Source organism: Alligator sinensis, unplaced genomic scaffold (assembly GCF_000455745.1).
Source record: "Alligator sinensis unplaced genomic scaffold, ASM45574v1 scaffold1072_2, whole genome shotgun sequence".
NCBI lineage: Eukaryota > Metazoa > Chordata > Crocodylia > Alligatoridae > Alligator > Alligator sinensis.
Window position 1 is genome coordinate 1,095,258 of NW_005842278.1, and position 24,101 is coordinate 1,119,358.

The 24,101-nt window shown below is 41.5% G+C and overlaps 1 protein-coding gene across 1 annotated transcript in view; it reads right to left on the bottom strand.

The window, feature by feature from the left end:
• The window catches only part of SPON1 (spondin 1), a 376,259-nt gene that overhangs the window by 18,089 nt on the left and 334,069 nt on the right, over nt 1–24,101 (bottom strand). Inside the window, exon 8 of the mRNA XM_006027949.3 lies at nt 9,824–10,025. Within this exon, the coding sequence (XP_006028011.1) occupies nt 9,824–10,025 (202 nt within the window). The remainder of the gene's footprint in view (nt 1–9,823; nt 10,026–24,101) is intronic.

Sequence of the window (24,101 nt, forward strand, 5' to 3'; positions counted from 1 at the left end):
TGTGCTCCCCTACCCCCCCGAGTGGCATCCACCCACAGGCACCTGGCTTGGGCGGTCCTGGGGAGCACCGCAGCCATGTAGGGAAGCACCAGGCCCCTGCACAGCTCAGGCAGGCTCCAGGTGGGAAAAAAAAGAGATCAGGCTTACTGCTTTTCTTGGGTAGAGCCTGCTTTCCCAAGCTGCTGCCAGGCTGCCTGCAGGGCTTCCTGCAAAACCATGGAGCCGCATGGAGCCTGGTGCTTTGCTCCGTGGCTCTAAGGGCAGCACACTAAAACTCCTCGAAGGAGTTTCAGTTTGTTGCACCCCAAGTCATTTAAGGCGCAATTACGCCGCTGAATTTCCTACAGTGGCTGGAATTAATGTGCAATACACTGCTGAGGTGTGCAAGCACCAACACAATTAAAGAGGTGCAAAAGCATTTAGCCCACTTTAAAGTGTTGTGCGCACACGCCTTTTGACACATTGCCATAAAAAACCTCCTGAAATGAACAGAACCATAGCTGGAAAAAAAGGTAGAAAATTTTGTGTTGATCACTGACTTCTATTATTAGCTTTGTTTTTTGACAGGTAAACAAGAAAATTCATTAAAATGCCTACTGCTATACATAAAAGGAATCAAAATGCATAGAAGAGTTACTGCTATACATAAAATTTGTTTTTTGGAACAGTCAGAATTTGAAAATAAATTCCGATTAGTACATAGACTTGTTTAAAAGAGCTAAAGAGTGAACTGACATTATATTACTTGTGTAATCAGAGTGCTGAATACTGCAAAGACTGGGGCTCCATTGTTCTAAGCTCTCTAAAAACATAGTAAGACCCATAACCAATAAAAGGTAAGATGAAAAGGACAAGATTTTTAGATCTCCACCTCAGTATGCAGGTGAAATTGCTTTAATTAACAACTTATTGGATTTTAGAAATGATTTTTTCTAATGTTGTTTTTTTTATACCACAAGATGTGGGTTTTGGAGATACTAGTTTTAAGGAATAGTGGCATATTTTGCTATGGAAGGATAAGGAAAGCTAGCAGCCAGATGGCAGAAGAGGCACATAAGGATAAACACATTTTCTTTTTGAAACTGATGATGGAAAGTAATCTTTTGAATGCTTTGCTTTGCCATAGCAGACAGAAATCTTCTACTCAATGCATGCATTATTTTAGTTGGGTTTTTTTGTTTTCAAAACACATGATTTACTATAGTACAAACACAGCAATATACAGAGCAAAGAAGAGATGAACTTAGTAAAAAAACAGTTGAAAAACACTGGTGGGAAAAGAAAAGGCAAGTGTATGAAGACATTGACATACAGTAATCTATTGCTTCTGCACAATTGCTCATTATCCATTTAATTCATAGTTACAACAGGCACATGTACCAATACTCAACAGCATAGATGATTCATCCAAAACTTTGTAACTCTTTTTCTCCTCTGTTATTGTCCTTCAAATATTCCACAACAAACTTGCTCATTCTCTTAGGAGCGTCAGTCTCCTTGTTCTTACTCACGGTTTCATTTCAAACCTTGAGAGTGATTTTTTTTCATAACCACACATCTTGCCCCATCCTGTCACATTCTTTTTGACTTCTTCCATTTTCAAGATTTTAACCTATTTTCATAAATATCTATTGTTGCACAGCACGAAAGGCTAAAATTGTAGACAATACGTATACTTTATCAGAAGCCCTGATCTGGTCTCATTTGCAATCCTGCAGCCTAAGTAACAAATGAGACCTCCACACATACACATGCACAAATAAACCACAAACTATTAAGAGAAGATACTGTCAACTTCAGTATAGAGGGGTAGATACTCATAAATAAATAATGAGCTTAAACATTACTCCAGAGCAATGTTTGAAAAAGTGTGTATGGAATTAGTGAATCCAAATTTGAAAATGAGACCCTTTTCTCTAATAAATTAAAGGAAAAAATAGGAGACTGCGGCAAATATTATTAATTTCATATCCTAGCCCCAAATCTGGTGTTTTCGAGGTCTTTTATAAAAGGAAATCTGTTTTCTTGAAAAATCTAAAATCGTATACCTACTTATATGAATAAACTTAGGGAGAAACCAGTCTATTTGTTCCCAGGATTTTTTTCATTTAGAAGCAAAAACCTTAGTATTTAGTATTTTCAAAACACCAAATTTCCAAATACAGGCAAATAATTTTTTTTTTTGCAAGATAGTACCCCAGACACCAATCAAATTACAAGAACAAACAGCAGACAAAAAAGTTGGTCCTGCATACTGAAGTAATCCAAGTCAAAAATATAAATCAACAAGACGCTAAAAGTAACTAGAAAATAAAAAAAAACTAGGGGAAATACCACATCTAACTATCCAAATCATGCTTTTAATCTTGCATATACATATAACTCTTCACATGAATATGCATGTCTACATATCCTTCCACATGCAAGTCAAAATGCCTAATAAAAATCGGGTTTTCCATGGAAAATGTTGAGAAAGATGAAAAAAACTTTAGACAAAAAAAGAAGCAAAAGAAAAAGAAAAGAAACCCAAAAATAGTTTAACCAACACCAAAAGATTTGGGCTGAAATCCAAAAATGTTGATTCACAAATGCTCATGCCCTCATGCTTTTTTTAATGGGTGAAGCTCCCTAAACATTATTACCTATGATGTGCTATGTCACTCTCTTGTTGAGATATCATAGTGTTTCCTTAGAGTCCCTGGCAGTGGTACATCATGGAAAACAGTCTTACTGGGGAATCCTAGCTCACAGAGAAGGATCAAAGCATAAGTACATGATCCACAACTGCCACAGGGCATCACAGTGACATTGCTGATTTAGTAGTAGTAGTATTTTCTGCTGACAATGAAAACATTTTTGGTTTGGGGGTAATAGATTGTCTCACAGAAAGCACACCTTTTTCTTTAAAAAAAATCATTTTGTCAAAAAAAATTCCACTGAAAAATAGTTTTAATGTGACTTTTTTTGTTTAGCTACAATGACTAAGGACATCTTTACATGTACTCCAGGGTGGAGGGGGGAGCACTTTAATTAGAGTAGCTCCAACAGCCTCACTAATTAAAGTGCCCACAGCATCATATGTATTCAGTGTTCTGCATTTGAAAATGGTGGTGGGGGCACTTGTTCAACAAGCTTGAGTTAAAGTACCCCCACCACCATTGTCAAGCATGCTGAATACACATGATGTGGAGGCTACTGGAGCATGCTCATTAGCACACTCCAGCAGATTTGATTAATCAAGTCTGCTCCAATGTGTGGTAATTACCACATGTTGGAGCAGATATCTGTCACCTGTATAGGTGCCCTAAGAAGCTGTTTACAAGTATTTAAGAGTAGGCACAGTTTTGGTTTGAATATCATGCCTTTGCTAACTTCTCTTGCCACTAGATCTAACTTCCTCTCTGTATTTTAGTTACCTAAGAAGATAAGAAGTTAATGAAGTCAGGCTGCTTTAGCTTATTAATGACTAATGGGATCCCAACTTAACAGCACAGCAGAATAACTGTTTGGTCTGTGGTACAGTATTATGTAAATGTGAGAAGAGTCCACCTTTTTTCTTTATAAGCTTCTGTTTAAAAAAAATGCTGTCTTCATTATCTTAAAACTGAAAACTGTCTCCAAGGATGATAAATGGCTACACTACTTGGGAAGTGGTTTCAGTTAAGATCTTTATTAATTATCTGGAAGAGAAAGTAACAGGACATTAATTAAATTTAGGCATGGCATTAAATTTGGAGCTGTTGACCTATAGGGAGAATAGACAGAATCAATGGTCTTAGAAAGGTTAGATATTGGGTTAGTAAACAGCAAATCCCATCTAGGAAAAATAGTTTGCAACAGCAACATTCAAAGCTGAATATGAGCCAAGAGTGTGCTCTTGCTGCAAAAAAAGCCAACAGCATCCTGGGTTGTATTAATAAAAGTGTCACTTGCAAATCAAAGGAAGTCTTTGTTCTGCTCTGTTTAGTACTAGTGAGGCCTCATATGGAGTACCATGTCCAGTGTTTGGGCCCCACACTTCAAGAAGGATATGGACAGTTTGGAAGGATTTCAGCGCAGGGCAACAAAAATGATCAGGGGCCTGGGAGGCAAGGCTTAAGAGGAAAGTGTGGTGTTTTTATAGGTAAGAGGAATGGCAGAAAGAAAGGCAGGTTAATAGCCTGGAGAAGAGAATATTGAGGGGAGATTTAATAACCATCTTTAAATACCTGAAAGATGATTGTAGAGAGGCTGGACAAGGGCTTTTCTCTATCGCTGTAGGGGACAAGACTAGGAGCAATGGCTATAAACTGCAGCAGGGGAAATTACAGGACATTAGGAGGAATTTAATATGACTATGACCATAGTCGGCACTGGAACAGGCTACTTAGAGAAGTTGTGGAATCTTCATGCTTAGAAACTTTCAAAAGCAGGTAGGCAGACACTTGGTTAGGATGGCTTAGTCAGGGATGATCCTGCTTTGAGCAAGGGGCTGCACTACATGACCTTGTCAGTTCCCTTCTAGCCCTACTTTCCTGTCTATAAAGGAAAGGAAATAAGGTACTAAGAGTGGAATAATTCCACTAAAAACAAAAGTAATAGTAGGCGGTACATTTGATATAAACATGCAGATTTACACAGTGGCAGAAATGTAAGATTTGAGACATCCTGCTATAAACAAGAGAAAGAATCTGTATACAGACTGGTGAAGCCATAATTACATTACTGCACACAGCTCTAGATCGATTGTTCAGATATTGTGTACTGAAAACACATAAACAGCGCTCTCTGGCTTTAATGAAAATTACCAATCTGTGTAGTGTTGCCTTAATATTTTGTGTTATCATGCAATTTATCATAGGGGAAAGAAAGGAAGAGGTTTTTATATAAACTTGGCATACAATGTAAAAATTGTATTTTTATAGAAGAAAATTAATGGTACAAACTATTTGATTATTAATATTTTTGTCATGGGAAATTATTTGAAAATGTTTTTTTACAATAACACTTGTTTAAAAACTAATTGCATTTAGCTAACTGCATATAACAATTATAAATTCCCATAACTATGAACATATATAGAGCCAAATTCATTAATAAAAATCACAATAATGACAGGCTTAGGTAACAAAGAAGAAAGGCTTGCTTCCTCATTCACTTGAATGAATGAATGAAGTTACACTAATATAACAGTGATGCAAATTAATGTAGCTTTTTAGTAAAAACCCTAGCAGACCTATTTGTATTTCTGAAAGTGTCATGGCTGTGAAAAACAAACATACAGCTTTTACCTGTGATATTGTTGACTTGCCCAGAGATATTCTTTACATGAATATACAACTAACTTTTGAATGCCAGGTGCATAAAAGAAGAACTGTAAAAACAAAGGCATCTTTTTTTTTTCCTGTACATCACATAATGGAAAATTAGGCTATTTTATATAATCACATTTCCTTTTGGCCAGGAGCCAAATACGTTTTGGGTTTGTTTTTGTTTTTTATAGCTTTCTGTCTGTTCATATGTTCTTTCAATCATATCAGTGAAACAGATTATGCAGAGAAGGGAATAGCTGGTTTATATTCCCTGAGAAGTCTGAAGACTATACAACATCAAAAAATAAAGTACTTGCATTGGACAGGTCTCATTCAGGATCTGCTTGATTATATTTCTTCTGCTAGTAAAGTCCAGTTGCTCTAAGGATACTTTCCTCAGCCTGTACCTGCAGCATGACAGATTTCCTGTCTTTCTTACCACCATTGCTCTCCTCACTTTGGAGGTTTACTTTACTAGCTAGATTAACAACAGAGATTTAGGGCCATAACACACATTACATATAGGATGTGTTAACTGCACTTAAAATATAAGCATCCGCACATTCAAGCAAGTTATGACTTTTTGCAGGAGTATTTCCAGATCGTATTAAGTAAAAATGTGTTCAGCTATTGTCGGACCACTCCACAAAGACAATACAAGGAATTTGTGCTCCCATGAGGTGTCCGTTCAAGTTGTAAGGATCAACAGCAAGTAGAGGGGCTGAGTCTCACAGCCCCACATTCCCCTCTGGGATCACAGAACTGCAGCCTGCTAGGGGCCCAATCCTGCTTTTTCTCCTCACCGAGGGGCACCAGTGCTGGGGCTGCCTTACCACCACACTAGAGCCTGGGATGTACCGTTTAGATTGTAGTAAACATTACTGTGCAACTGCTCAGAGCACGTTCTAACTTTAATACCACACAGATTTAACACATACTGGGCATATTTACATGTGCATTTTACTGCACAGTGGACTAATCCACTGCACAGTAAAGCATCACCATCTACATATGCACAGCAATTAAGGCCCAGCGGACTAATTTACAGCACCACTGGATAGTTCCATCAGACACAAGTACTATTTGGCGGCACAGTAAATCATAGTACTTAGAAGCATGTATAGATGGTAACAGGGCTGGCTGGGGCACAAGGGTGCTTCAGTGAGGGGCTAGCCAGCAGACAGCCCATGTGCTGAAACACCCTCATGCCCCTACCAGGTTCTCAAAGCATGCAGACACTGTTGAAACATCCCTAGGCACGCATTCAAACAAGTGGCCAGGAGCAAAAAACTCTGGAGCAACAAGCTCTGGAGTTTATTGATGCGCATTAATTACACATGCAAACACACCCACTGAGTTGCTCATAAAAGGCCCTTAATTGTTTTAATGCTGTGTGTTTCAACATCTAACTTCTAGGTACTCTGCCTCATGGAATCTGGACTCTCAAATTAGGTGCCTAGAGGAGAGTAAGGTGCCTAAGAACAGGAGACACAGAAACCAGCATGCTGGACAATGAACTGCCTATGTTACCCAGAAGGAAATGAATGAGAAACCTACAGTAAGTCTTGACTAAAGGGATTAGGTGCCTACCTCTGGGCTGAGGGAAGTGTCTCTCTCACCTCAGAATTTAAAGCTGAGACCCCTCTGCTGGAATGACTACCTGACACCTTTCTTTAAAAAACAAAGATAATGTCCTTTCATTCAAGAGTGATAATATAAAACCAACCATTAGAGTGTGTGTTCAATCTCTCTCTTCTTGCAGCTCTTCTACTTTGCTGTAATTAAAGCGTGGCCCCCACCCCTGGAGTACGTGTAAAAGTGCCCTAGGTGACCATATAACTCAGAGGTAAAGGCACTCATCTGAAAGGTGGGGAGAGGGATCCCATTTACTGTTTTAATGGAGATTCCAGGCAAAGTGGAATAGATGGCACTGGGCTGAATCTCTAAAGAACTGGGGTCTGTCCCTTGCTGTGCTACAAGCAACTTCTGACTTACCCTCTCTGTGTCATTTCTACTCTTCTGTAAAACACAGATATACTGCTTTCAAAGGCAGTATACTCAAAAGACCTAGTTGTCATGGGTGACTTGAATTACCCAAACATCTGCTGGGAGGAGCAGTCAGCCAGGTCTGCCCATTCACGTAGGTTCTTAACCTGCATACAAGACCTGCATCTAACACAGGAGGTATGCAGTCCCACTAGGGGAGATGCCTTACTTGACTTGGTGCTGGTCACAGAGGAGGAATTGGTGGGGGATCTACAGGAGCAAGGTAACCTAGGGGATAGTGACCACCAGTTGATAAGGTGGGAAAGACAACTAGTAGGGCAGTAGTGCTAGACTTCTGGAACGCCAACTTCAATGAGCTCAGGAGATTGGTTAGGGTGGGACTGAGGGGTCATCACATCTGTGAGATGGGAGTCCAAAAGGGGTGGAAGTTCCTCAAGGGACTGATCCTACAGGTACAGAGGGACACCATCCTAGTACATGCAAAGGGAGGCAAAAGAGCCAAAAAACCTTCTTGGCTGAGCAGGAAAATCCAGGAGAGCCTGCAGAGGAAAAAAGACACCTACAGGCTGTGGAAACAGGGGGCAGCCACCAAGGAAGAGTATACTTGCTTGGCTTGCGCTTTCAGGGAAGCAGTGAGGAAGGCCAAAGCAGATACAGAACTCAAGTTGGCAACAAAGATTAAGGATAACAAAAAGTCCTTCTTTAAGTATGGAGGGAGCAGGAAGAAGGCACAGGGTAATATAGGGCCGCTACAGCATGGACTAGGGCAACTCATAACTAATAGGATGGAAAAAGCAGAGCTCTTAAATAATTTCTTTGCTTGTTTTCCTGGACATGGATACAAATACACCCCCCAATGAGTCTTTAGTCTGGAGCGAGAGTAATACTAATCCACCAACGGTTGGCATTGACCTAGTGAAGGGGCACTTGGAAGGGTTGGACATATTTAAGTCGGCAGGCCCTGATGATCTTCGCCCAGGAGCATTAAAGGAATTGGCCGATGACATAGCAGAACCACTGGTGCAATTGTTTGAGTACTCATGGCACTCGGGACAGGTCCCAGAGGACTGGAAAAGGGCCAACGTGGTCCCTGTTTTCAAGAAGGGGAGGCAGGAGAACCCAGGTAATTATAGGCCAGTTAGCCTCACCTCTATTCTTAGAAAAAATCATAAAAGATCACATTTGCAGGGGGCCAGTGGGTAACACAATGTTAAGGGGCAACCATCATGGGTTTATAGCAGGCAGATCTGCTCATATTTACACAGATAAGCACCAAATAATAGCACTATTCAGACAAATTAAATGATTAATAACTAATATGTAGCACTGATATAGGAAAGCATCCCTATTTAGGGTGGAGCTTTAACATCTGCTTAACCATACATACTTGTAGAGAGAAAGAGAAAAACAGGAATTAGATTTTCTTCATAATTTGGTTCTTAACAAGTTCTGAATGCTAATACGGCAATATGCTGTGCATTGGCGACATGTAGGGGGTGCACGTGGGTGCACGTGCACCCTGTGGAAGTCCAGCCATGAAACGGGAAATGCCGGCAAAAGTGCACTTCTGGTTTTGCCGCTGGCTTGGTGATTGGCTGATGGGGGACCCTCCCCTGTGTCAGCGATCTGGTGCCCCCCACAACTCGGGAGGCACCAGTTGCCCATGATGCTGTGAATATGCATGCACTTCAGTCAGGTAATTTGTGGTTATCTTATATATTTCTGGTCAAATTAATCAGAATTATGTTAGTGTCCTTGAATTCTTAATGGCACATGGTAAGTTAGTACTGTTGATCATTTCAGTACTTATGGGGTACGTCCAGATGTGTGGATGTCTGGCTCTCTGGGAACAAGTAGTGGTGGTTCATTTTGCGCTGCCGCTTCTTGAACCTGGGGAACGCCTGTCCCATGCGTGCTTTGGCACGCAGCAAGTTGCCACGGGTGGGGAGGGGAAGCTGGGGCCAGCCTAGTGCTGGCCCCAGCAGCCTTACCTGGGGTCCTGGGAGCCTCTTGGGGCTCCAACCATAGTGATTCTGCTACACAGAGCCCGGCTGGCAGTGGAGCGTGGCCCTGGGAGGGCTAGCTCCATTTTTCAGCAGTGCGCGCTGGCCAAGTGTGTGTTGTTCTGGGGTTTTTTTCGCCCTTTTTTTTTACCCCTGGATATCCAAAAAAACCCGGCACAGTGCATGCTCAGGCGGTACACCCTTGCAGTGCAGAGAACACCCGACTGTGCAGTATGTGGTGCTGCAAACATGTTTGCAGTGCCATGTACTGCATGACTGCACTTGTCTGGATGTGCCCATGTAGTCCTAATTCTGGCTAGACCACATCTGCATTTTCTTCAGTGTCCGTGGCTCATCCTGTTTCCTTTATGAAGCATCTATGCTCAGAGTAGGAAAACAGGCACAATAAAGGACAACAAACGTTATCCATACCTGTTTCAATTATCTGTGGTTTTCCTGTAAGCAAAGTGCTTGGAGAAACATAAAGTGGTTTTCACATGGCATTACAAATATTATGAATACCTCATAGGTAACACCACTGTCAGTGCCAGCATCCCATGGTATCAGATCCTGAACAACTTTCTGAACCCAGCCGCAATCCTTGGTACAGAGGTCTTCAGCTGAGAGTCCAACATTCCAGTCAGGGCTGGGTCCAAGCATGGTAAGGAAGGACATGAGATGACGATGCCTGTCTACAGAAAACTCAGCAGAGGGAGCAGCTCTACTGCAAATAGGAAACAGGAAAACAACATTAGCTGTTGAAATAAAGTTTGTCATTTGTTCAGCTCTGAAACTTGTGCTTTAAAAAAAGAAAAAGTTAGCACAAACGTGACAATATGCATCTGGCATCTGTAGACAAGTAGAGAGATGGGACAGAGTGAGGGCATGACACAACTCTAGTACATTATATCCTTTTCAGCAGTAAGCCTGCCTTTATGCATTATTTAATGATATAACTTTTACTGCATTCAAGGATGTTTAGAATTTATTGTGTCTCAGGTTGTTAGAATGAATAGCTGCATAAGTACCCTTTATTTCTTAACCTTACAAAAAAGACTTTCAGGTAGGCTCTCAGATACTGTAACAAACATAAAAGCTTCAAGTTACATGGTTGGAAGAACTATGAAATGTTTGACTGCCAGAATATTTTTATCCAGGCAGGTCTTATGGCTGCAGATTAAAAAGTGCTTAAAAGCACAACTTTGTAAAGCAATCATTAGTTAGATTTTAGTGCTTATGCAAGTAAGAGATTGATGATGCTGGCCAGGCCCAGAGAAGGCAGCCAGGCATTATGCAAGATTCTGCTGATGTACGTCAATGAAGATGTGCAAACACCCCTACTTGCCCAATTCTTGCCAAAGACGTTCTTAAGGAGAAACTATTAATCATGCTGAATGATGCAGGACTTGGTGATCTAGACCAATAATTATCAAATTCCTATTCCATGAGAAACGAATATAAACTGATACCACCATCTACATATGTGCATCTAAAGCATTAACTCATTGTGCCACCTACAACAACTTTTTGGTTGCTTTAGATATAATTTTATAGTGCTTGCAACTAATCCAGATCTGACAGTTCAACTCAGTCAAAACTCTCTCTGAGTTCAATGGGAGTTTACCTCAGTTGAAATATTCAGACCAAAGTACACTCAGTTTTTCCATCAATCCCAAACCAAAGCTATCTTTTTGCTATGGATTTTAAAACATTCTATATTTTGTCTCCAGAATTTGTTACTTTTGTTCACCCATAACCTCTGTGTTGTGGAGTTATATTTGCAACATATATACACACTATACTTCTCTCCCAGTCTGTGGGAATTTACTTTTCTATAAGAAGTTGTGTCATTGAAAAAGAAAAAATATAATTTATATTTCCACTGATCCTTAGCATTGTTTACAGAACACCTAGTATATTCAAAATGAGATGAGCCCAAAAAACACATTGTATTTTTGGTGTACTTTGTGTAAACATGGTTTAGTTTCAAACTTGAGTTGACTAAGTTATGGTGTCCATGTCCTTCTTTGAAAGCAAATCAGGCAAATAGGAACCTTAACAGAAAATTTCAATTCAAGAAATTTAATGATAAAAGGTTTGTTTTGGCTGTCCCTACCATAAAGCCCACAGCAAAGGTCTTTATGGTAGTTTCAAACTGTTGATTGGATTGACTTAAATACCACAGATAGACTGTGAAGACCTTTTTCATGCTGGGTAGAATTCCATACTGACTACCCTAGGACAAATTTGTCTAGTACAAATAAAAATTATAGTAAGGTACTGTACAAAGCTTTGGTCACTGATTCGATTCAGCTGAGATTCAGCCCCTGAACCTCCGCATCTCCCCCCCTTCCCTCCGCTCAGCAACTGGTGCCTCCTGGGTCTGAGGGGGGGGCACCTGGGGTCCCCCCTGTGGCCGATTACCAAGCCGGGGGGGGCGATGCAGGGGGGTCCACCTGTCAGACGCTCCATCCACCCCACCATCTCAGCATTCACGAGCCATGCCTGGTACCCCAAGGTATGTAGAAAAAACATTTAAAGCTGTGTCTATGGCCAAATCACTGCTTCTCTGAATCAGCACTGAATTTTCAGATTTGGACTCAGCTGAATTGAATTGGGACAGTAATCTGAATCAATGAATCGAATCACTGCCCCCAGTTTGGGCGGAATCCGAATCTGAATCGAATATAGCTCATTTTGCACACCCCTACTATTTAGCATGAGTAAACGTATCAAAACTGGTCTCGGAATAAAATATTTTTGATACCTCTGAATTACATGCTGGTGCTCATAGATTGCCAATAGACTAAGATAACAAAAAGATGTTACTGGCATACAAAAATAGTTTCTGAGCATGCCCTATAGGCATTTTACAGTGAATACTGAGACAAACAGAATCTTGAGCAAATTAAAGTATTTGAATACATGGCCCTCAGATGGAGGGTATGTATACATTGCATATGTAGATGGCAACAAAAGCCACTTCAGACATTTTGATGAAAAACTTCTGTGGATTTAGTTATTAGTCTCTTACACCTCCAATCTCTTTATAAAAACAGCTGAGAAATCGCATGTATAGAAATTACAATGCAACTGCTGGTTATATAATTATTGTTCATTTTTTTGTAGGAATACCATGATGCTAAATCTTTCCTTAACTTATACTGTGTACAGTGAGAAACAAAGTCCTCGATACCTGAATGTCAGTGACCACTATATGATACATGGAATTTAAGCTGGAGAAGAATCTGGTTCATAATATGTAAGAGAATATACCAAGACACGACTAAGCAATCTACCCTGATAGGTTATATCGCAGCTGAGCAAATGTTTTCTGAATGATCAGCTGATGAAGGAAATCCTAGGTTTTAATCCTTGCTGTCCCAAGGATTTGTTGCACAGGCTTGGGCAAATCACTGTAAATAATTCTGTTATCCATGGAATAATAGATTCACTTTCTCTGCCTACTTATACTGGAGCATAAGTCTGTTGGGGTAAAGTGCCAAAGATGACTTTTAGGAAAGGCAAAGGGCCCAAGACAGCAACCCTGCATTTTCAGAATCTGTTGATCCAGTTACAATGGTAATTGCCAACATCAGCATCAATGGTTCAAACCAATCTACTAAATCTGAAAACCAGACACTGGGAATCTTCAGTCCCTCAACTGAATTTTATAGATTAAATCTCTATATCTCTAAAAATAACTCATTAGCTTGTAAATTTTAGAAGTGTGTGATGCAGAAAATGCAATATTTCAACTCTGCCATTAGTTAATCATGTATAGTGCTCATTCCTCTATTCCACTTCCAAATTTTGTCAGGTATAATTGTAAGTAGTAACAGAATATCCATGCAAAAATGGACCATACTTCCATAATACTGCTAAACTACTCAGCTTGCATGCAGTATTTCTTCAGCCTCTGTAATCCGGAAGGTGAGGATCGCTGTTCTCGTGTATATCCACTTCCTAGATGCAAGTATGATGATAATGACTAGGGTGTGTATTTTATTTAAAAAATGCAGACTTAAAATTTCTAGCATCTGCAAGAATGAAGAACTCATAAAATTGAACCCAAGTCCTTCCACAGAGTTCTGCTGATATATCTGATTCCTCATCTAAAGTGTCTTCTGCTCATTCTGAACCTCCAGGGAGAAAACAGCATAACTAATTCAATATGTAGATATACATAAGTTAGATGTCCCAAATGTTATTAAGGAAAAGACCCACAAAGGCTATCTAGTTTTTCATCTTGAAGACAAGGTGAAACAGGTTCCTAATGCTTTTTTCATTCTAGTGTTAATGTCTGAAGTAGTAAGAAATCCACTACTTCCTTTGGATGACTGTACTACCTTTAAATAGATTTCACCAGTAGATGATCACCTTGGCTAGGGACAGACATGCAAAAAGCCTGAGCCTGAATTAATTCAATCTTTGCAGGTTAATCTAACCTGGCTAGGCTAAATCAGTTTGTAACTGTACAGACATCCCAGACATGCAAGCATATGCCTGCAGTGGCTCAGGCTAGAAGCCAGGGGGGCACTACAGCAGACTTCCTTTCCCTTCCACAGGACTGAATTGAGGGGGGCATGGCCAGGCCCGGAAGTATTAGGGAGGGGTTACTCCCCTCCTTGATAACAGAGCATTTATCAGCTCTGTTAGCAGCATTTATCACCTCATCAGAAAAACAACAGCCTCTCTCATTAGTTCAAGCTCTTCTTCAATAAAGAAAGAATGGAGGGATATTACCAGCTGAGCTGTTGATTAGCTCCAAAAAGTCCTAATCTGACACAGCATGGACTGTAGCCAGCATGTGGTCTGCTAGCTAATGCTATGTGTCAGGGAGTGGTGAGGCACGGAGGGGAGCGCAGGAGGAAGCCAGGAAGATGCTATTGTGCCTGCAAGTCTCTGTCAGAGCTGCAGCCAGGGAGCAAAGGGGAGGGGCCAGCCCTGCTGTGAAGCAGAGAGCATGCCAGGATGCTGGGGGAGTCTGATTTAACTTAAACAAGCAAGCGGCCTGGGACAGATATTGCATAAACTGGTTTGACCGAAATCAGTTAAGTCTGATACTACATTCAAGCAGATTTATCTTAAACCAGTCTCGGCCATTTTGAAACTGGTTTATGTGCACTGAACTTTTGTTCTGTTACAGGCTTAAACCAGTTTCTGATCACTTAAACTGGTTTATGTGTGTAACAGGGAGACACTTCCCTGTTACAGGAACATCTGGGAAAAACACCCATTTTGTTGAGAACTTTCTGCCTGACCTGTGGAACTGGGTGACATATTGACTGTTTGCCCATCCAGGACACTAAATACCCGCTATGGACTTTGGTGAAGTACCCATTACTTGCTGACAGTGGTGAGGTGTTCAATCAGATTGAGATAACAAAAGGCTTAATTGCCAATTAAGTCTTTACGACTGGCGGCAGACAACCGGAGGTTAACAACAGCCAGGTGGAAACATTGTATTAAGGACTGCCAGTGCGATCAGCACTTCCCCGGAAGGGGAAGAGGAGCCGAGGCTTTAGACGCCAGAGATAGCACGCAGCCTGCGCGGAGGCGCAAGCGATGAGAGAGAGATTCACCAAGAATTTCTTGTTGATGTGGCAAGTGCTGGGCATCCGGCCCATTGGAAGATGCATTGCTGATTCAGCCAGGTGATTGCAGTTCAGTCTGGATCCGTTGCTGTGAATTGATAAACAGGGCTGGCTTGCAAATGCCCACCTGCTGAGTGTTCATTGTGGGACTGATAAGTGAATCAGGAACTTGTAGGTAGAGCCAGCTGAGGGACCTACAGCTGGTGGCTAGCCAAGTTACACTTCTTGTGAGCAGGCACTGCTGATGCTCATTATTAAAACTAAGTGAGCACTCCTCTTGTGTGGTGTCCCCCTTTAATTACTCCCATCAAAGTCATGGCAGGTGAGATTGACACCTAAATGTGAGACGGGGAAACTATAACATCTTATTGTGTGCCCTAGAAGAAGAACATGCTCACAATGTGTAACTTCTGTCCCTGGCCCCACAGTTCAGGGGTGTTTGGATCTAGCACTGTCAGTCCAACATGTAGAAAGGAGCAACTATAAAAACAAGATCTAAATCTAGGTTCAAGAACTGGGAAGGTTGGGGGAGAGGGCCTGTTTCACAGTTATCTCCACGGCTAAGTGCAGACAGTCAAAAAGCCTGAGGCTGAACTTATTCCATCTTTGCAGGTTAGTCTAAACTGCATAGATTGAACTGTTAAGCAACTGAACAGACGTTCACTTTTGATTCTGAAAATGCAGCCACATGCTTGCAGTGACTCAGGCCAGAAGCTGGGGAGCGCTACAGCATGCCTCCCTGCTAGGCTGGAGCAGACAGCTTGGGTCAAGTCTAGCGCGCACACCCTGTGAGGGGGACGGGGGTGTGCAGGGGAGGTGCAAAGCATTCTGGGATGCTGGGGGACTGTGAGTTAACTTGAATCTGGAGGGCATCTGGGCCACAAGTTCAATAAACCGATTTAACCTAAATCAGTTAAGTCTGATACTACATCCATCCAGGTTTATCTTAAACTGATTTTGGCCATTTTGAAAGTGGTTTGAAGTGGTTCAGTGCACTGAACTTCTGTTGTGTTACATACTTGAACTGGTTTCTGATCACTTATACTGTTTGAATGTAATTTCTGTCTCTAGCCCATGTGGGTTGGCTGTGCCTGCCAGTGTGGGATCCCTGGGGCCCTTCATTCTAGCACCCCCTCTATATCATGCCCCACTCATTCATCCTTAGTTATGGTATGAGATGCAAGTCCAAAGCACTAAGTGACAGCTTTGATTCTAAGACTGCAACTAGAGTGCATACATCTGCAGTTTGAAGCAGAGACAGTATTTTTCCACTCTGGATATTTATCTCACTGTCCCTGTTGACAATTCCTGTCACATAATACAGAACAAAGCAAAGGAACAGCTATTGCCATGCATCCTAATGCTCTTTTATACTGTCTTTTGTTAAAATCTTACTATGATTTAGCCCACCAGCTTTTGGAGTTATATAGTAGGTTTCCAAGGCAGGGCAAATTCAGTAAGTGCTGCCACTTCTTCAGTCTCTGGAGAGTTAAAAGCAGCACAAAACTGGTTTCTCTTTGTAGGGTTTGCCATAACTGAAAAACCAACCTAGTATTTGTATCACCAGTATAGAGATGTAGGGCAGGCATGGACAGTCCAATGGAAAATCCTACTTGCTACAAGCATTTATTTTGACTGTTGAATCAGTACTGCTATGTTTACAGTAGTGCTAATGAGAGGATGGAGAAGGAAGATGGTCATGTGATTTAAGATGATTTTGTAGACAGAAATAGCAAAAAATAGTATTATCCTTACAAAAAATATTATGTATTATTAGCTGTAGTATGTCATACCCAAAGTCCATTTTGCTGGTTGTCTTTGTTTGATCACTATATGAGGCTATGAAGGAAAAACAATGAGCAGGGACCTGAAGTCTTTGGAACAGATAGATAGTGAGACAAGGCAACCAGGTCTAATAATACTAATACATTTCCCTTATACTCTTGCATGTATTGAATGTTCATCATATGCTTAGAGATGCACCAAACATGGAAAGTGATACAACTCCTGCTGCAAGGACTTTACAGTCTTAAATACTACCTTGCAGCTAAGGATGTCTATTTTAAAGATGAGGTTCAGGAAGGTTAAGTGACTTTCTGTAAGCTGGTCCTAGGGATGTGTGAAAAGTGCATTAGCACAGGTCTTGGTCTTGACCTGCAGCAGATCTTCAGCAACCAAAGTGTTATGGCTGGCAGCTACAGCAATAAATATTTATTTCTTGTTTCAAAAGGGAAGAAAATTGAAAGATTGAAAATGGTAGAACCTTTCTACTTGCACTATCAGAGCCTTCCAGATTCCCTCTAATTTGAAAGAGGCAAAGCAAAGTCAAAAGCAGCTTAGCAAAAGTTACAATAGCAATACTAGCAAGCATTTCATCTTCCCCTGTGTGTTGCACTGAGAGAATGCAGCAGTGGTAAATAGTTCACTTGTTTTCTAAAGACCTAGCCTAATTCCAATAATCCACCCCCAGAATCAGTTTATACTGCTGATCCCATCCTCCCAGTCTCAACAATCAACAGCAAATGTTTGGCATTAAAACAGACACCCAAGCTACTTTCTAATGCCTCCAGGATACTGACAGACTCATGGAAGAAAATTATTATAGTCCAGGTCTTGCACCATTGCAGGCTGGGGGGCTGCGCCGGGCTCTTCCTGGGGTGTGCATGCCCACAGATGTGTGCATGGGAGGAGAGCAGGCTGCCACTGCAGGCTGGGGCTGGCAATGGCACTGGGCTCTTCCCAGCAGTTGGGGCAGGCTGCGGTGATGGGAAAAGGGCTGCTGCTACCCCAAAATTCACTGTAGCCCCCCCAACCTGCCCTCCCAGTGCTCCCACTGGGAACAACACATCAGAGCCCCATGGCCTGCAGCCCCCCTGGGGTGCACATAACAGCAACAGTCATGTCCCCCCCGTCCCGCGCCCCATACCCACTCACAGTTTCCTCTGCTTTGCTCCCTGCTGCAGGTCCAGGAGCAGCAGACAGGCTGTGCCGTTACACTCCCCCCCTGCCCCTTCCTCTTCCCCTACAGACTTACCTTACTGTGTCCTGGGCCTCTGCTTCTCCCCACTCACCCCAGCCCCTGCTGCAGCGGCCCCGGGAGCAGCTGACATCACCTGTCTGCGGCACAGCACAGCCCAGGGGCTAGGGTGAGTAGGGACAAGCAGAACCCCAGAGCTGATCACATAAGAATGAGTTTACCTTGCATATAATGAATTTGGGGTACAACAAGGGTCATCACATAAGAGTGAATTCGCATACACAGAACCCGCATAAACCAAGGGAAGCCTGTAGCTAGTTTAGGTACCAGCAGACTGCAGTTTAATATAGAGATGCCTGAACTAACTTTAAACCAGCTAACTTAGGTACTAGAAACAGTCAGCAGCAGCAGTGCAGCACTCTGCTCAGGCTAATCTACCCTGCTTTTCATAAATTAAAATTGTGTCAGGGATTCTTGCTATAGCAAAGAGAGACATGAGGTAAAGCCTTAACCAACTTTAGTGATGCCAAGGTAGTACTAACTCTTGAGAATCTTAACAGCCTCCATTTAGGCTGTGGTTAAAGAACAATACCAGTGGGAGTAAATGGAGTGTTAGGAAGGGGAACGTGAGAATGAAACATGGCCAAGACTACTTGTTATGATAGTGGTTTGAAACTAGGATGGGCTTCCAACACAGGTGATAAGAGTCAAATACTTTTAGATTATGTTGGGAAAACTTGACTGGCTCCATGGAAGTTAATAATATGTAAAGATATTAAGCATAAGGTGGTCTGAGATAGCTGGTCTCTTTACCTTTGTTGTTCGGGAAAGGGCAACGTTGTTAGGGTATACGCATTGTAAGTCTGTTAGTAGGACAAAAGGCTTCCATGTACTACTGAGAAATGAGTTTATATTGGAATCTGAGATTTGAACAAATGGAGAGTTTCTAGCCTTTGTGGATGTAAAGAAAATCTTGAAAACATCACTTGGATGTGACTGATGCAGAGATGTCTGCATAACACCTTAAATAACAGTTCTCAGAGGTGTAAACTTCAACTCAAGCTTGTTGAAACCAAGACCCACTGTTTTGCAGGTATCAAACATTTCCGCCCCCACAAGAGACTCCATGCGTGACAGGAAGAGAAAAAAAACAGTGGGATTGAGATCTCTGTCTCATGAAGATTCACCTTCTTTGATGAGATAAGGACAGGGACATTTTGCTGCCAGTGTGCCTCTAATGTAAGGAGGGGACCTCTACTGCTATACTTGCTGAATCAGTGGCAGAGATGATAGGGTGAATGGGGCCCTATATTGCTGCCCCTGCCTCTGTGCTAGCACTTGTCATGCATGTTCATAAGGAGGTCTGCTGGGTGTGTCCAGGGCTTTGGAATTTTTCATTTGGCCCTTATGCCGGAAACAATATTTTGTTATTCAGAAATTCTTGTCATCACATATGCACGATTGGAAGTGTGTGTCTGTCCGCATGCTTGGCATGCATACTTTTTCTCTTTGCTGACAACTTCTTTTTTAAAGCTTTACAGAGTTTACAATATAACTGCTTTTAAAATAAAAGTACTTACACATGATGTAAATGTCAGACCAATTCTAGATCAGGAGGGCCCCCAGATTGCTTTTGGTTCTATACAACTGAGAGAACCATTTTAGGCTACTTGCCCAGCAGCACTACCTGAACACTACAGATAGGTACTTTAATATAAACTCCTAATGGCAACTTACAAGTCTTCACTATAGCACAGACTGAAATAGAACATGAAGGGTGACTGTGCAGAGATAGCCCCTAGGAAAAGACTTAAGTAGAGCTAAATAAATCAAAGTGCCAACTATAATAATGAAATTACTAGGGGACTGCACATCTAGAAATCCCAGGGTGATCATGCCTCTCCACACAACATTCAACAGCTTCTTAGAAGTCAGTTAGTAATATATTAGCAGTCTTCCTGAAATACTGTCTTCTGAGTCTCATTGCAGCATACCAGAAATCTAGAGGTGAAAGGGCTCCTATACACATGCACGGAGCCTGCTCCAAGGCACTGGAAAGACAGCATGTCAGAGCAGACTCAATTAATCAAGTCTGCTGGAGCATGGAAATTGGCATGCTCCATCAGCCTTCCACAGCATGTGTACCAGTGTCTCTGCACTGAAAAAATGGCAGTGGTGCACTTTGAAATAAAACACGTTCGACGATCTTTAGTTCAGTGTGCCCTGCCACCATTTTTTCAGTGCAGAGATGCATGGCGATGCTGATGCATGTGGCGCACGGGCGCTTTTAATTAATGCAGCTTGCTCATTAAAGTGCTCAGTGCCAATTCCCACAGCACATGTAAAAATGCCCAAAGAGCCTCTCAAGCTATCTAGTACTGGTCTACAGTTTTCATAGAAGTTTCTCTCCAGTATCCTTTAGAGTGGAATTAAGAAGGAGATTTAATCCAGCGAATCGTGTTATGCAATATAAGAGGGTGGCATTAGATACAGAAACATCACTTGTGCTAATAAAACAGTATTACCATTCTTATAGAGGTAAGATCTTGTGGAATGGTCATGTGACAAGACAAGCTACATATCCCATGGCAGCTGTAAATAAACTATCCATGATAACTGTGGCTCAACAAGACTAAGATCCTTCTGTTTGGAGGTTCTCACTTCTTCACGAGAACAACCCCTCCAGTTACTGTCTGAAAGATGTCTTTATCCAGACTCATATTTGATGTCTCACTGACACAAATGCCACTTTGTGAATGCAAACGCATCTTATAGTTTGTTCTTGAACTGCCAGCGCTATAGTTCCCCAGCAGCAAGCACCTACACACATTGTTTTCATTGCTTGAAACTTAAAGAGCATGAGAAATGAGCACAAAAAAAAGCTCTTTATGAGAAGAAAGAAATGAAGCAAACAAACAAAGTCTGTAACTTAATAAAAAAACACTGGCCACATTTACATGTGGCCGTAAGGAGCCTTTGTTACTGTGCTGTCATTCAGTACTTCCTTTTGGAAGTACTAAAAGATGGCACAGTAACAGCCCGTACTGCATCGTGCCAGCCGCACAGTTATTTTTGGCTGCTACATTGCTATGATGACATAGTGGTAGTGTCATGGTTTTTGCTAACGAACACTATGTCGCTGTAGCCCATCATTACAGCACTGTAGTGTCTTGTGTAGACGTGCCCAATGATCTCCTAAAGCCCAGCAGCTGACAGAATAAATTAAGCAGCTTATTAAGAAAAGAGTTTCAGAAGTCATGTAGAATAGGAGCATCAAAAAGGACAAGACACAATTTCATCACCAGGTTTTGAGTTGAACATAAAGATAGCAGTTTGTAACTTCAGAGAGGGAAAAGCTTGCTTAGAGGGAAACTGCTGAAGATCTTCTGAAATATAAAGCAGATAAGCCTTTAACTTAATTAATAATTGTAATATGGGCATATCCAAGAAAATTGAAAAAGTAAACTATTGCAAAAAGATCAACACTGAGAGGCAGATTCTGTTCCATTACTGGGTGTCTGAGTGGACCTAAGTATGTATTCATTCTAGCTTGTTCTAGTCTCTGAACAACTGTTGAAGCATAAGATGGGTAAGTCTCTGCCTCATTGTGGCACTGATCAGGGTGGAGTAACATCACACAGACAAAAATGTGCATATATACTTAACTGAGCATCATGTATGAATAATATGAAGATTTTTCCTTTTTCTGGAGACTCCTCAAATATTCTTACAGAGCTATGAAGGCAGTTTTGACACATTGATTGGTCTTGCATCTTATATTCTTTGCAGTTTGGTCAGAGACCTCCTAAGTACAGTATCCCACATGAATCTGCAAGTCCTTGTTTTGATTTAAAAATACATATTAATTTTTGTTCTTCATGAGAATGGGCTCAGATCACTTATTGCTCAGTTACAATCAAATAATATCTCAAACATCTTTCTCTGCCACCTAGCATTATAATATTATATCCAGGGCAGGTTAAAGAGAAAGCCAAAAGAACACTCCTATAAGAGTTCTGTAGTTTTTTAAATTGTGTACCCTTTTAAAACCAAGATGCAATAGGCTGTCATTGCAGTATGACATGAGAAAGGCATGCAGGTCTGTGCTAGAGGAAGGTCTGGAGGGAAATTCTATGGATCACAGGTCAATCCACATGGAAGGGTACCCCTGCTGCTTCTTTAGGAGTGGTATTACCACCAAGTCCCTGCTTATATGTGCACACTTTCTTAGAGGGAGAGAGTGGGGAGCAACTCTACGGAGGCATTTCAAAAGGAAATTCTCCCAGGTCACAAAGGAATATAGTGGCTCTGTCCCCAACATCAGCCAGTTATTTCTCCAAATCTGCAAAGCTCTGACCATGTGATGTTTGAATTGAGAGGTATGAGGTTGATTCTCTTTGCCACATGTACATAGCAGGAGGCATGACTCTGGGATCTCACACTAGATCCAATTGCACCTTATTACTGGTGTAGGGCAAATGAGATCCTGCAGATGGGGTGGGGAGTCTCTATGGGAGATTCTACAGATCAGGGGGGCAGGTCTGGGAGGAAGCTCCCTACGCATCACCACTGGATCTGGGGCTCTCCCTGCATTGGCAAGAAGCAGGCACCCAAAGCTAGGAGCTCCCTTTGCTGAGGGGTCTTCTAGCAGTGAGGACAATGCACAGCCAGAACCAAGAGCCCCATCAACTGTGTGAGGCACAGTCGGAACCAAGAGCCCCATTTGGGCCTGGGGCTTTCATGTACCCTTGAACCCTGGGTCCCATAGCAAATTAAAGATTGACAGCAACCAGCTATAAAGTTAGTACACATTTTTGAGGTCTAACTTCATAGCTGCTTGAGTTTTTTATCATGTGATAGTTACTTTGCATGTGTTGCTTGTCTAAGGGTAATTGTGCAGTTAACCATTTAATTGCACAATGCCTGTAATGTGTAGAGGAGGGCTTGAAGTCACTACAGCAGAATGATTTCTGATCCTGTCCTTTTCTATCTCTATGGATATGGTAGGAGAATATAATAATCAGAAACTTCATTTTTACTTCTCTAGTGAAAGCAATCCCTGGCAAAAGGTCAGAAGATAGCCTATACACCACTTACATTCTATCTAAGTGTCAAAATTGGGCTTATGTGGTGCAAAGACCATGTACTACTGAGAAATGAGTTTCAGCCTCAAAAGACTTTATGGCACAGCCCTCTAAAGCATTCTTCCACTGGCACAACTGCATACAAACGACATAAGGTATTCAGTCAATTTCAAGATGCCTGCTTACAGAGGCCAGACAGTGATATCTTTGGGCATTTATACACATACATTTTTGTGCCTGGACATGCCATAGATCTGGCACACTGGAGCAGACTGCACTGCTTACACTTGTATAAGTCGGTGCTGCATCACTTGCAGTTGTATAAACAGCGAAATGCACATCAGCACAGATAAAATGGCAGTAGTGTGCTTTTGAATTAAAACATCTTCTACGTGTTTCATTTCAAAAGCAGACTGCTGCCATTTTATGTGTGCTGATGCACATTTCATCACTTATACAACTGTAAGTGACTCAGCGCTGGGTGCTTTGAAAAGCTGATTTTGGATTTTAAACTTCATTGCAGAACAACAAGGATGTTTTTTTTTACCTCCTTGCCTGCCATCTGACACCACCAGGGAAGTAATTGTACCTGATTAACACATCAAAGAGCTCCTCAACACAGCTCACCAAGATACTCTCATGGACCCAGAGGGACAACCTTCCATCTTCAGCTCCCTCTGTGCAAAAATGAAGTTTATTTCCTACCTATGGGGAATTTTTACCATCTTGTACCATCTACTTTTCCCAGAGCCTGACGAAAGGACTTTGATCCCAAAAACTTGCAGAAAAGGACAATTTTCTTGCCATTTTCCAGTTGGTTTAATAAAAGGTATCATTTTGGAACCAAGAGTTCTAGTTTTTTGTATGTCTTTTTGTCTCAGACCAACACAACTACACCCCCAATAAGATACATAACACTTAAGAAACAAATTTCTTATTGGAACATAATGTACTGTTTTTTGTGATTAGGGTCTAATCAACATTTAATCAATAAATGTGTGTGACTGTAAATAAGAGGAACTGGGTAATTATAGTACTTTATAGTATCATGCAATTAGTGAAACTGCTGAATCTACAAAAATGTAAAGATGTGCAGAAGTCAGCTTTCTGACAAAATGTTATTTAGCATTATTAAATGTTAA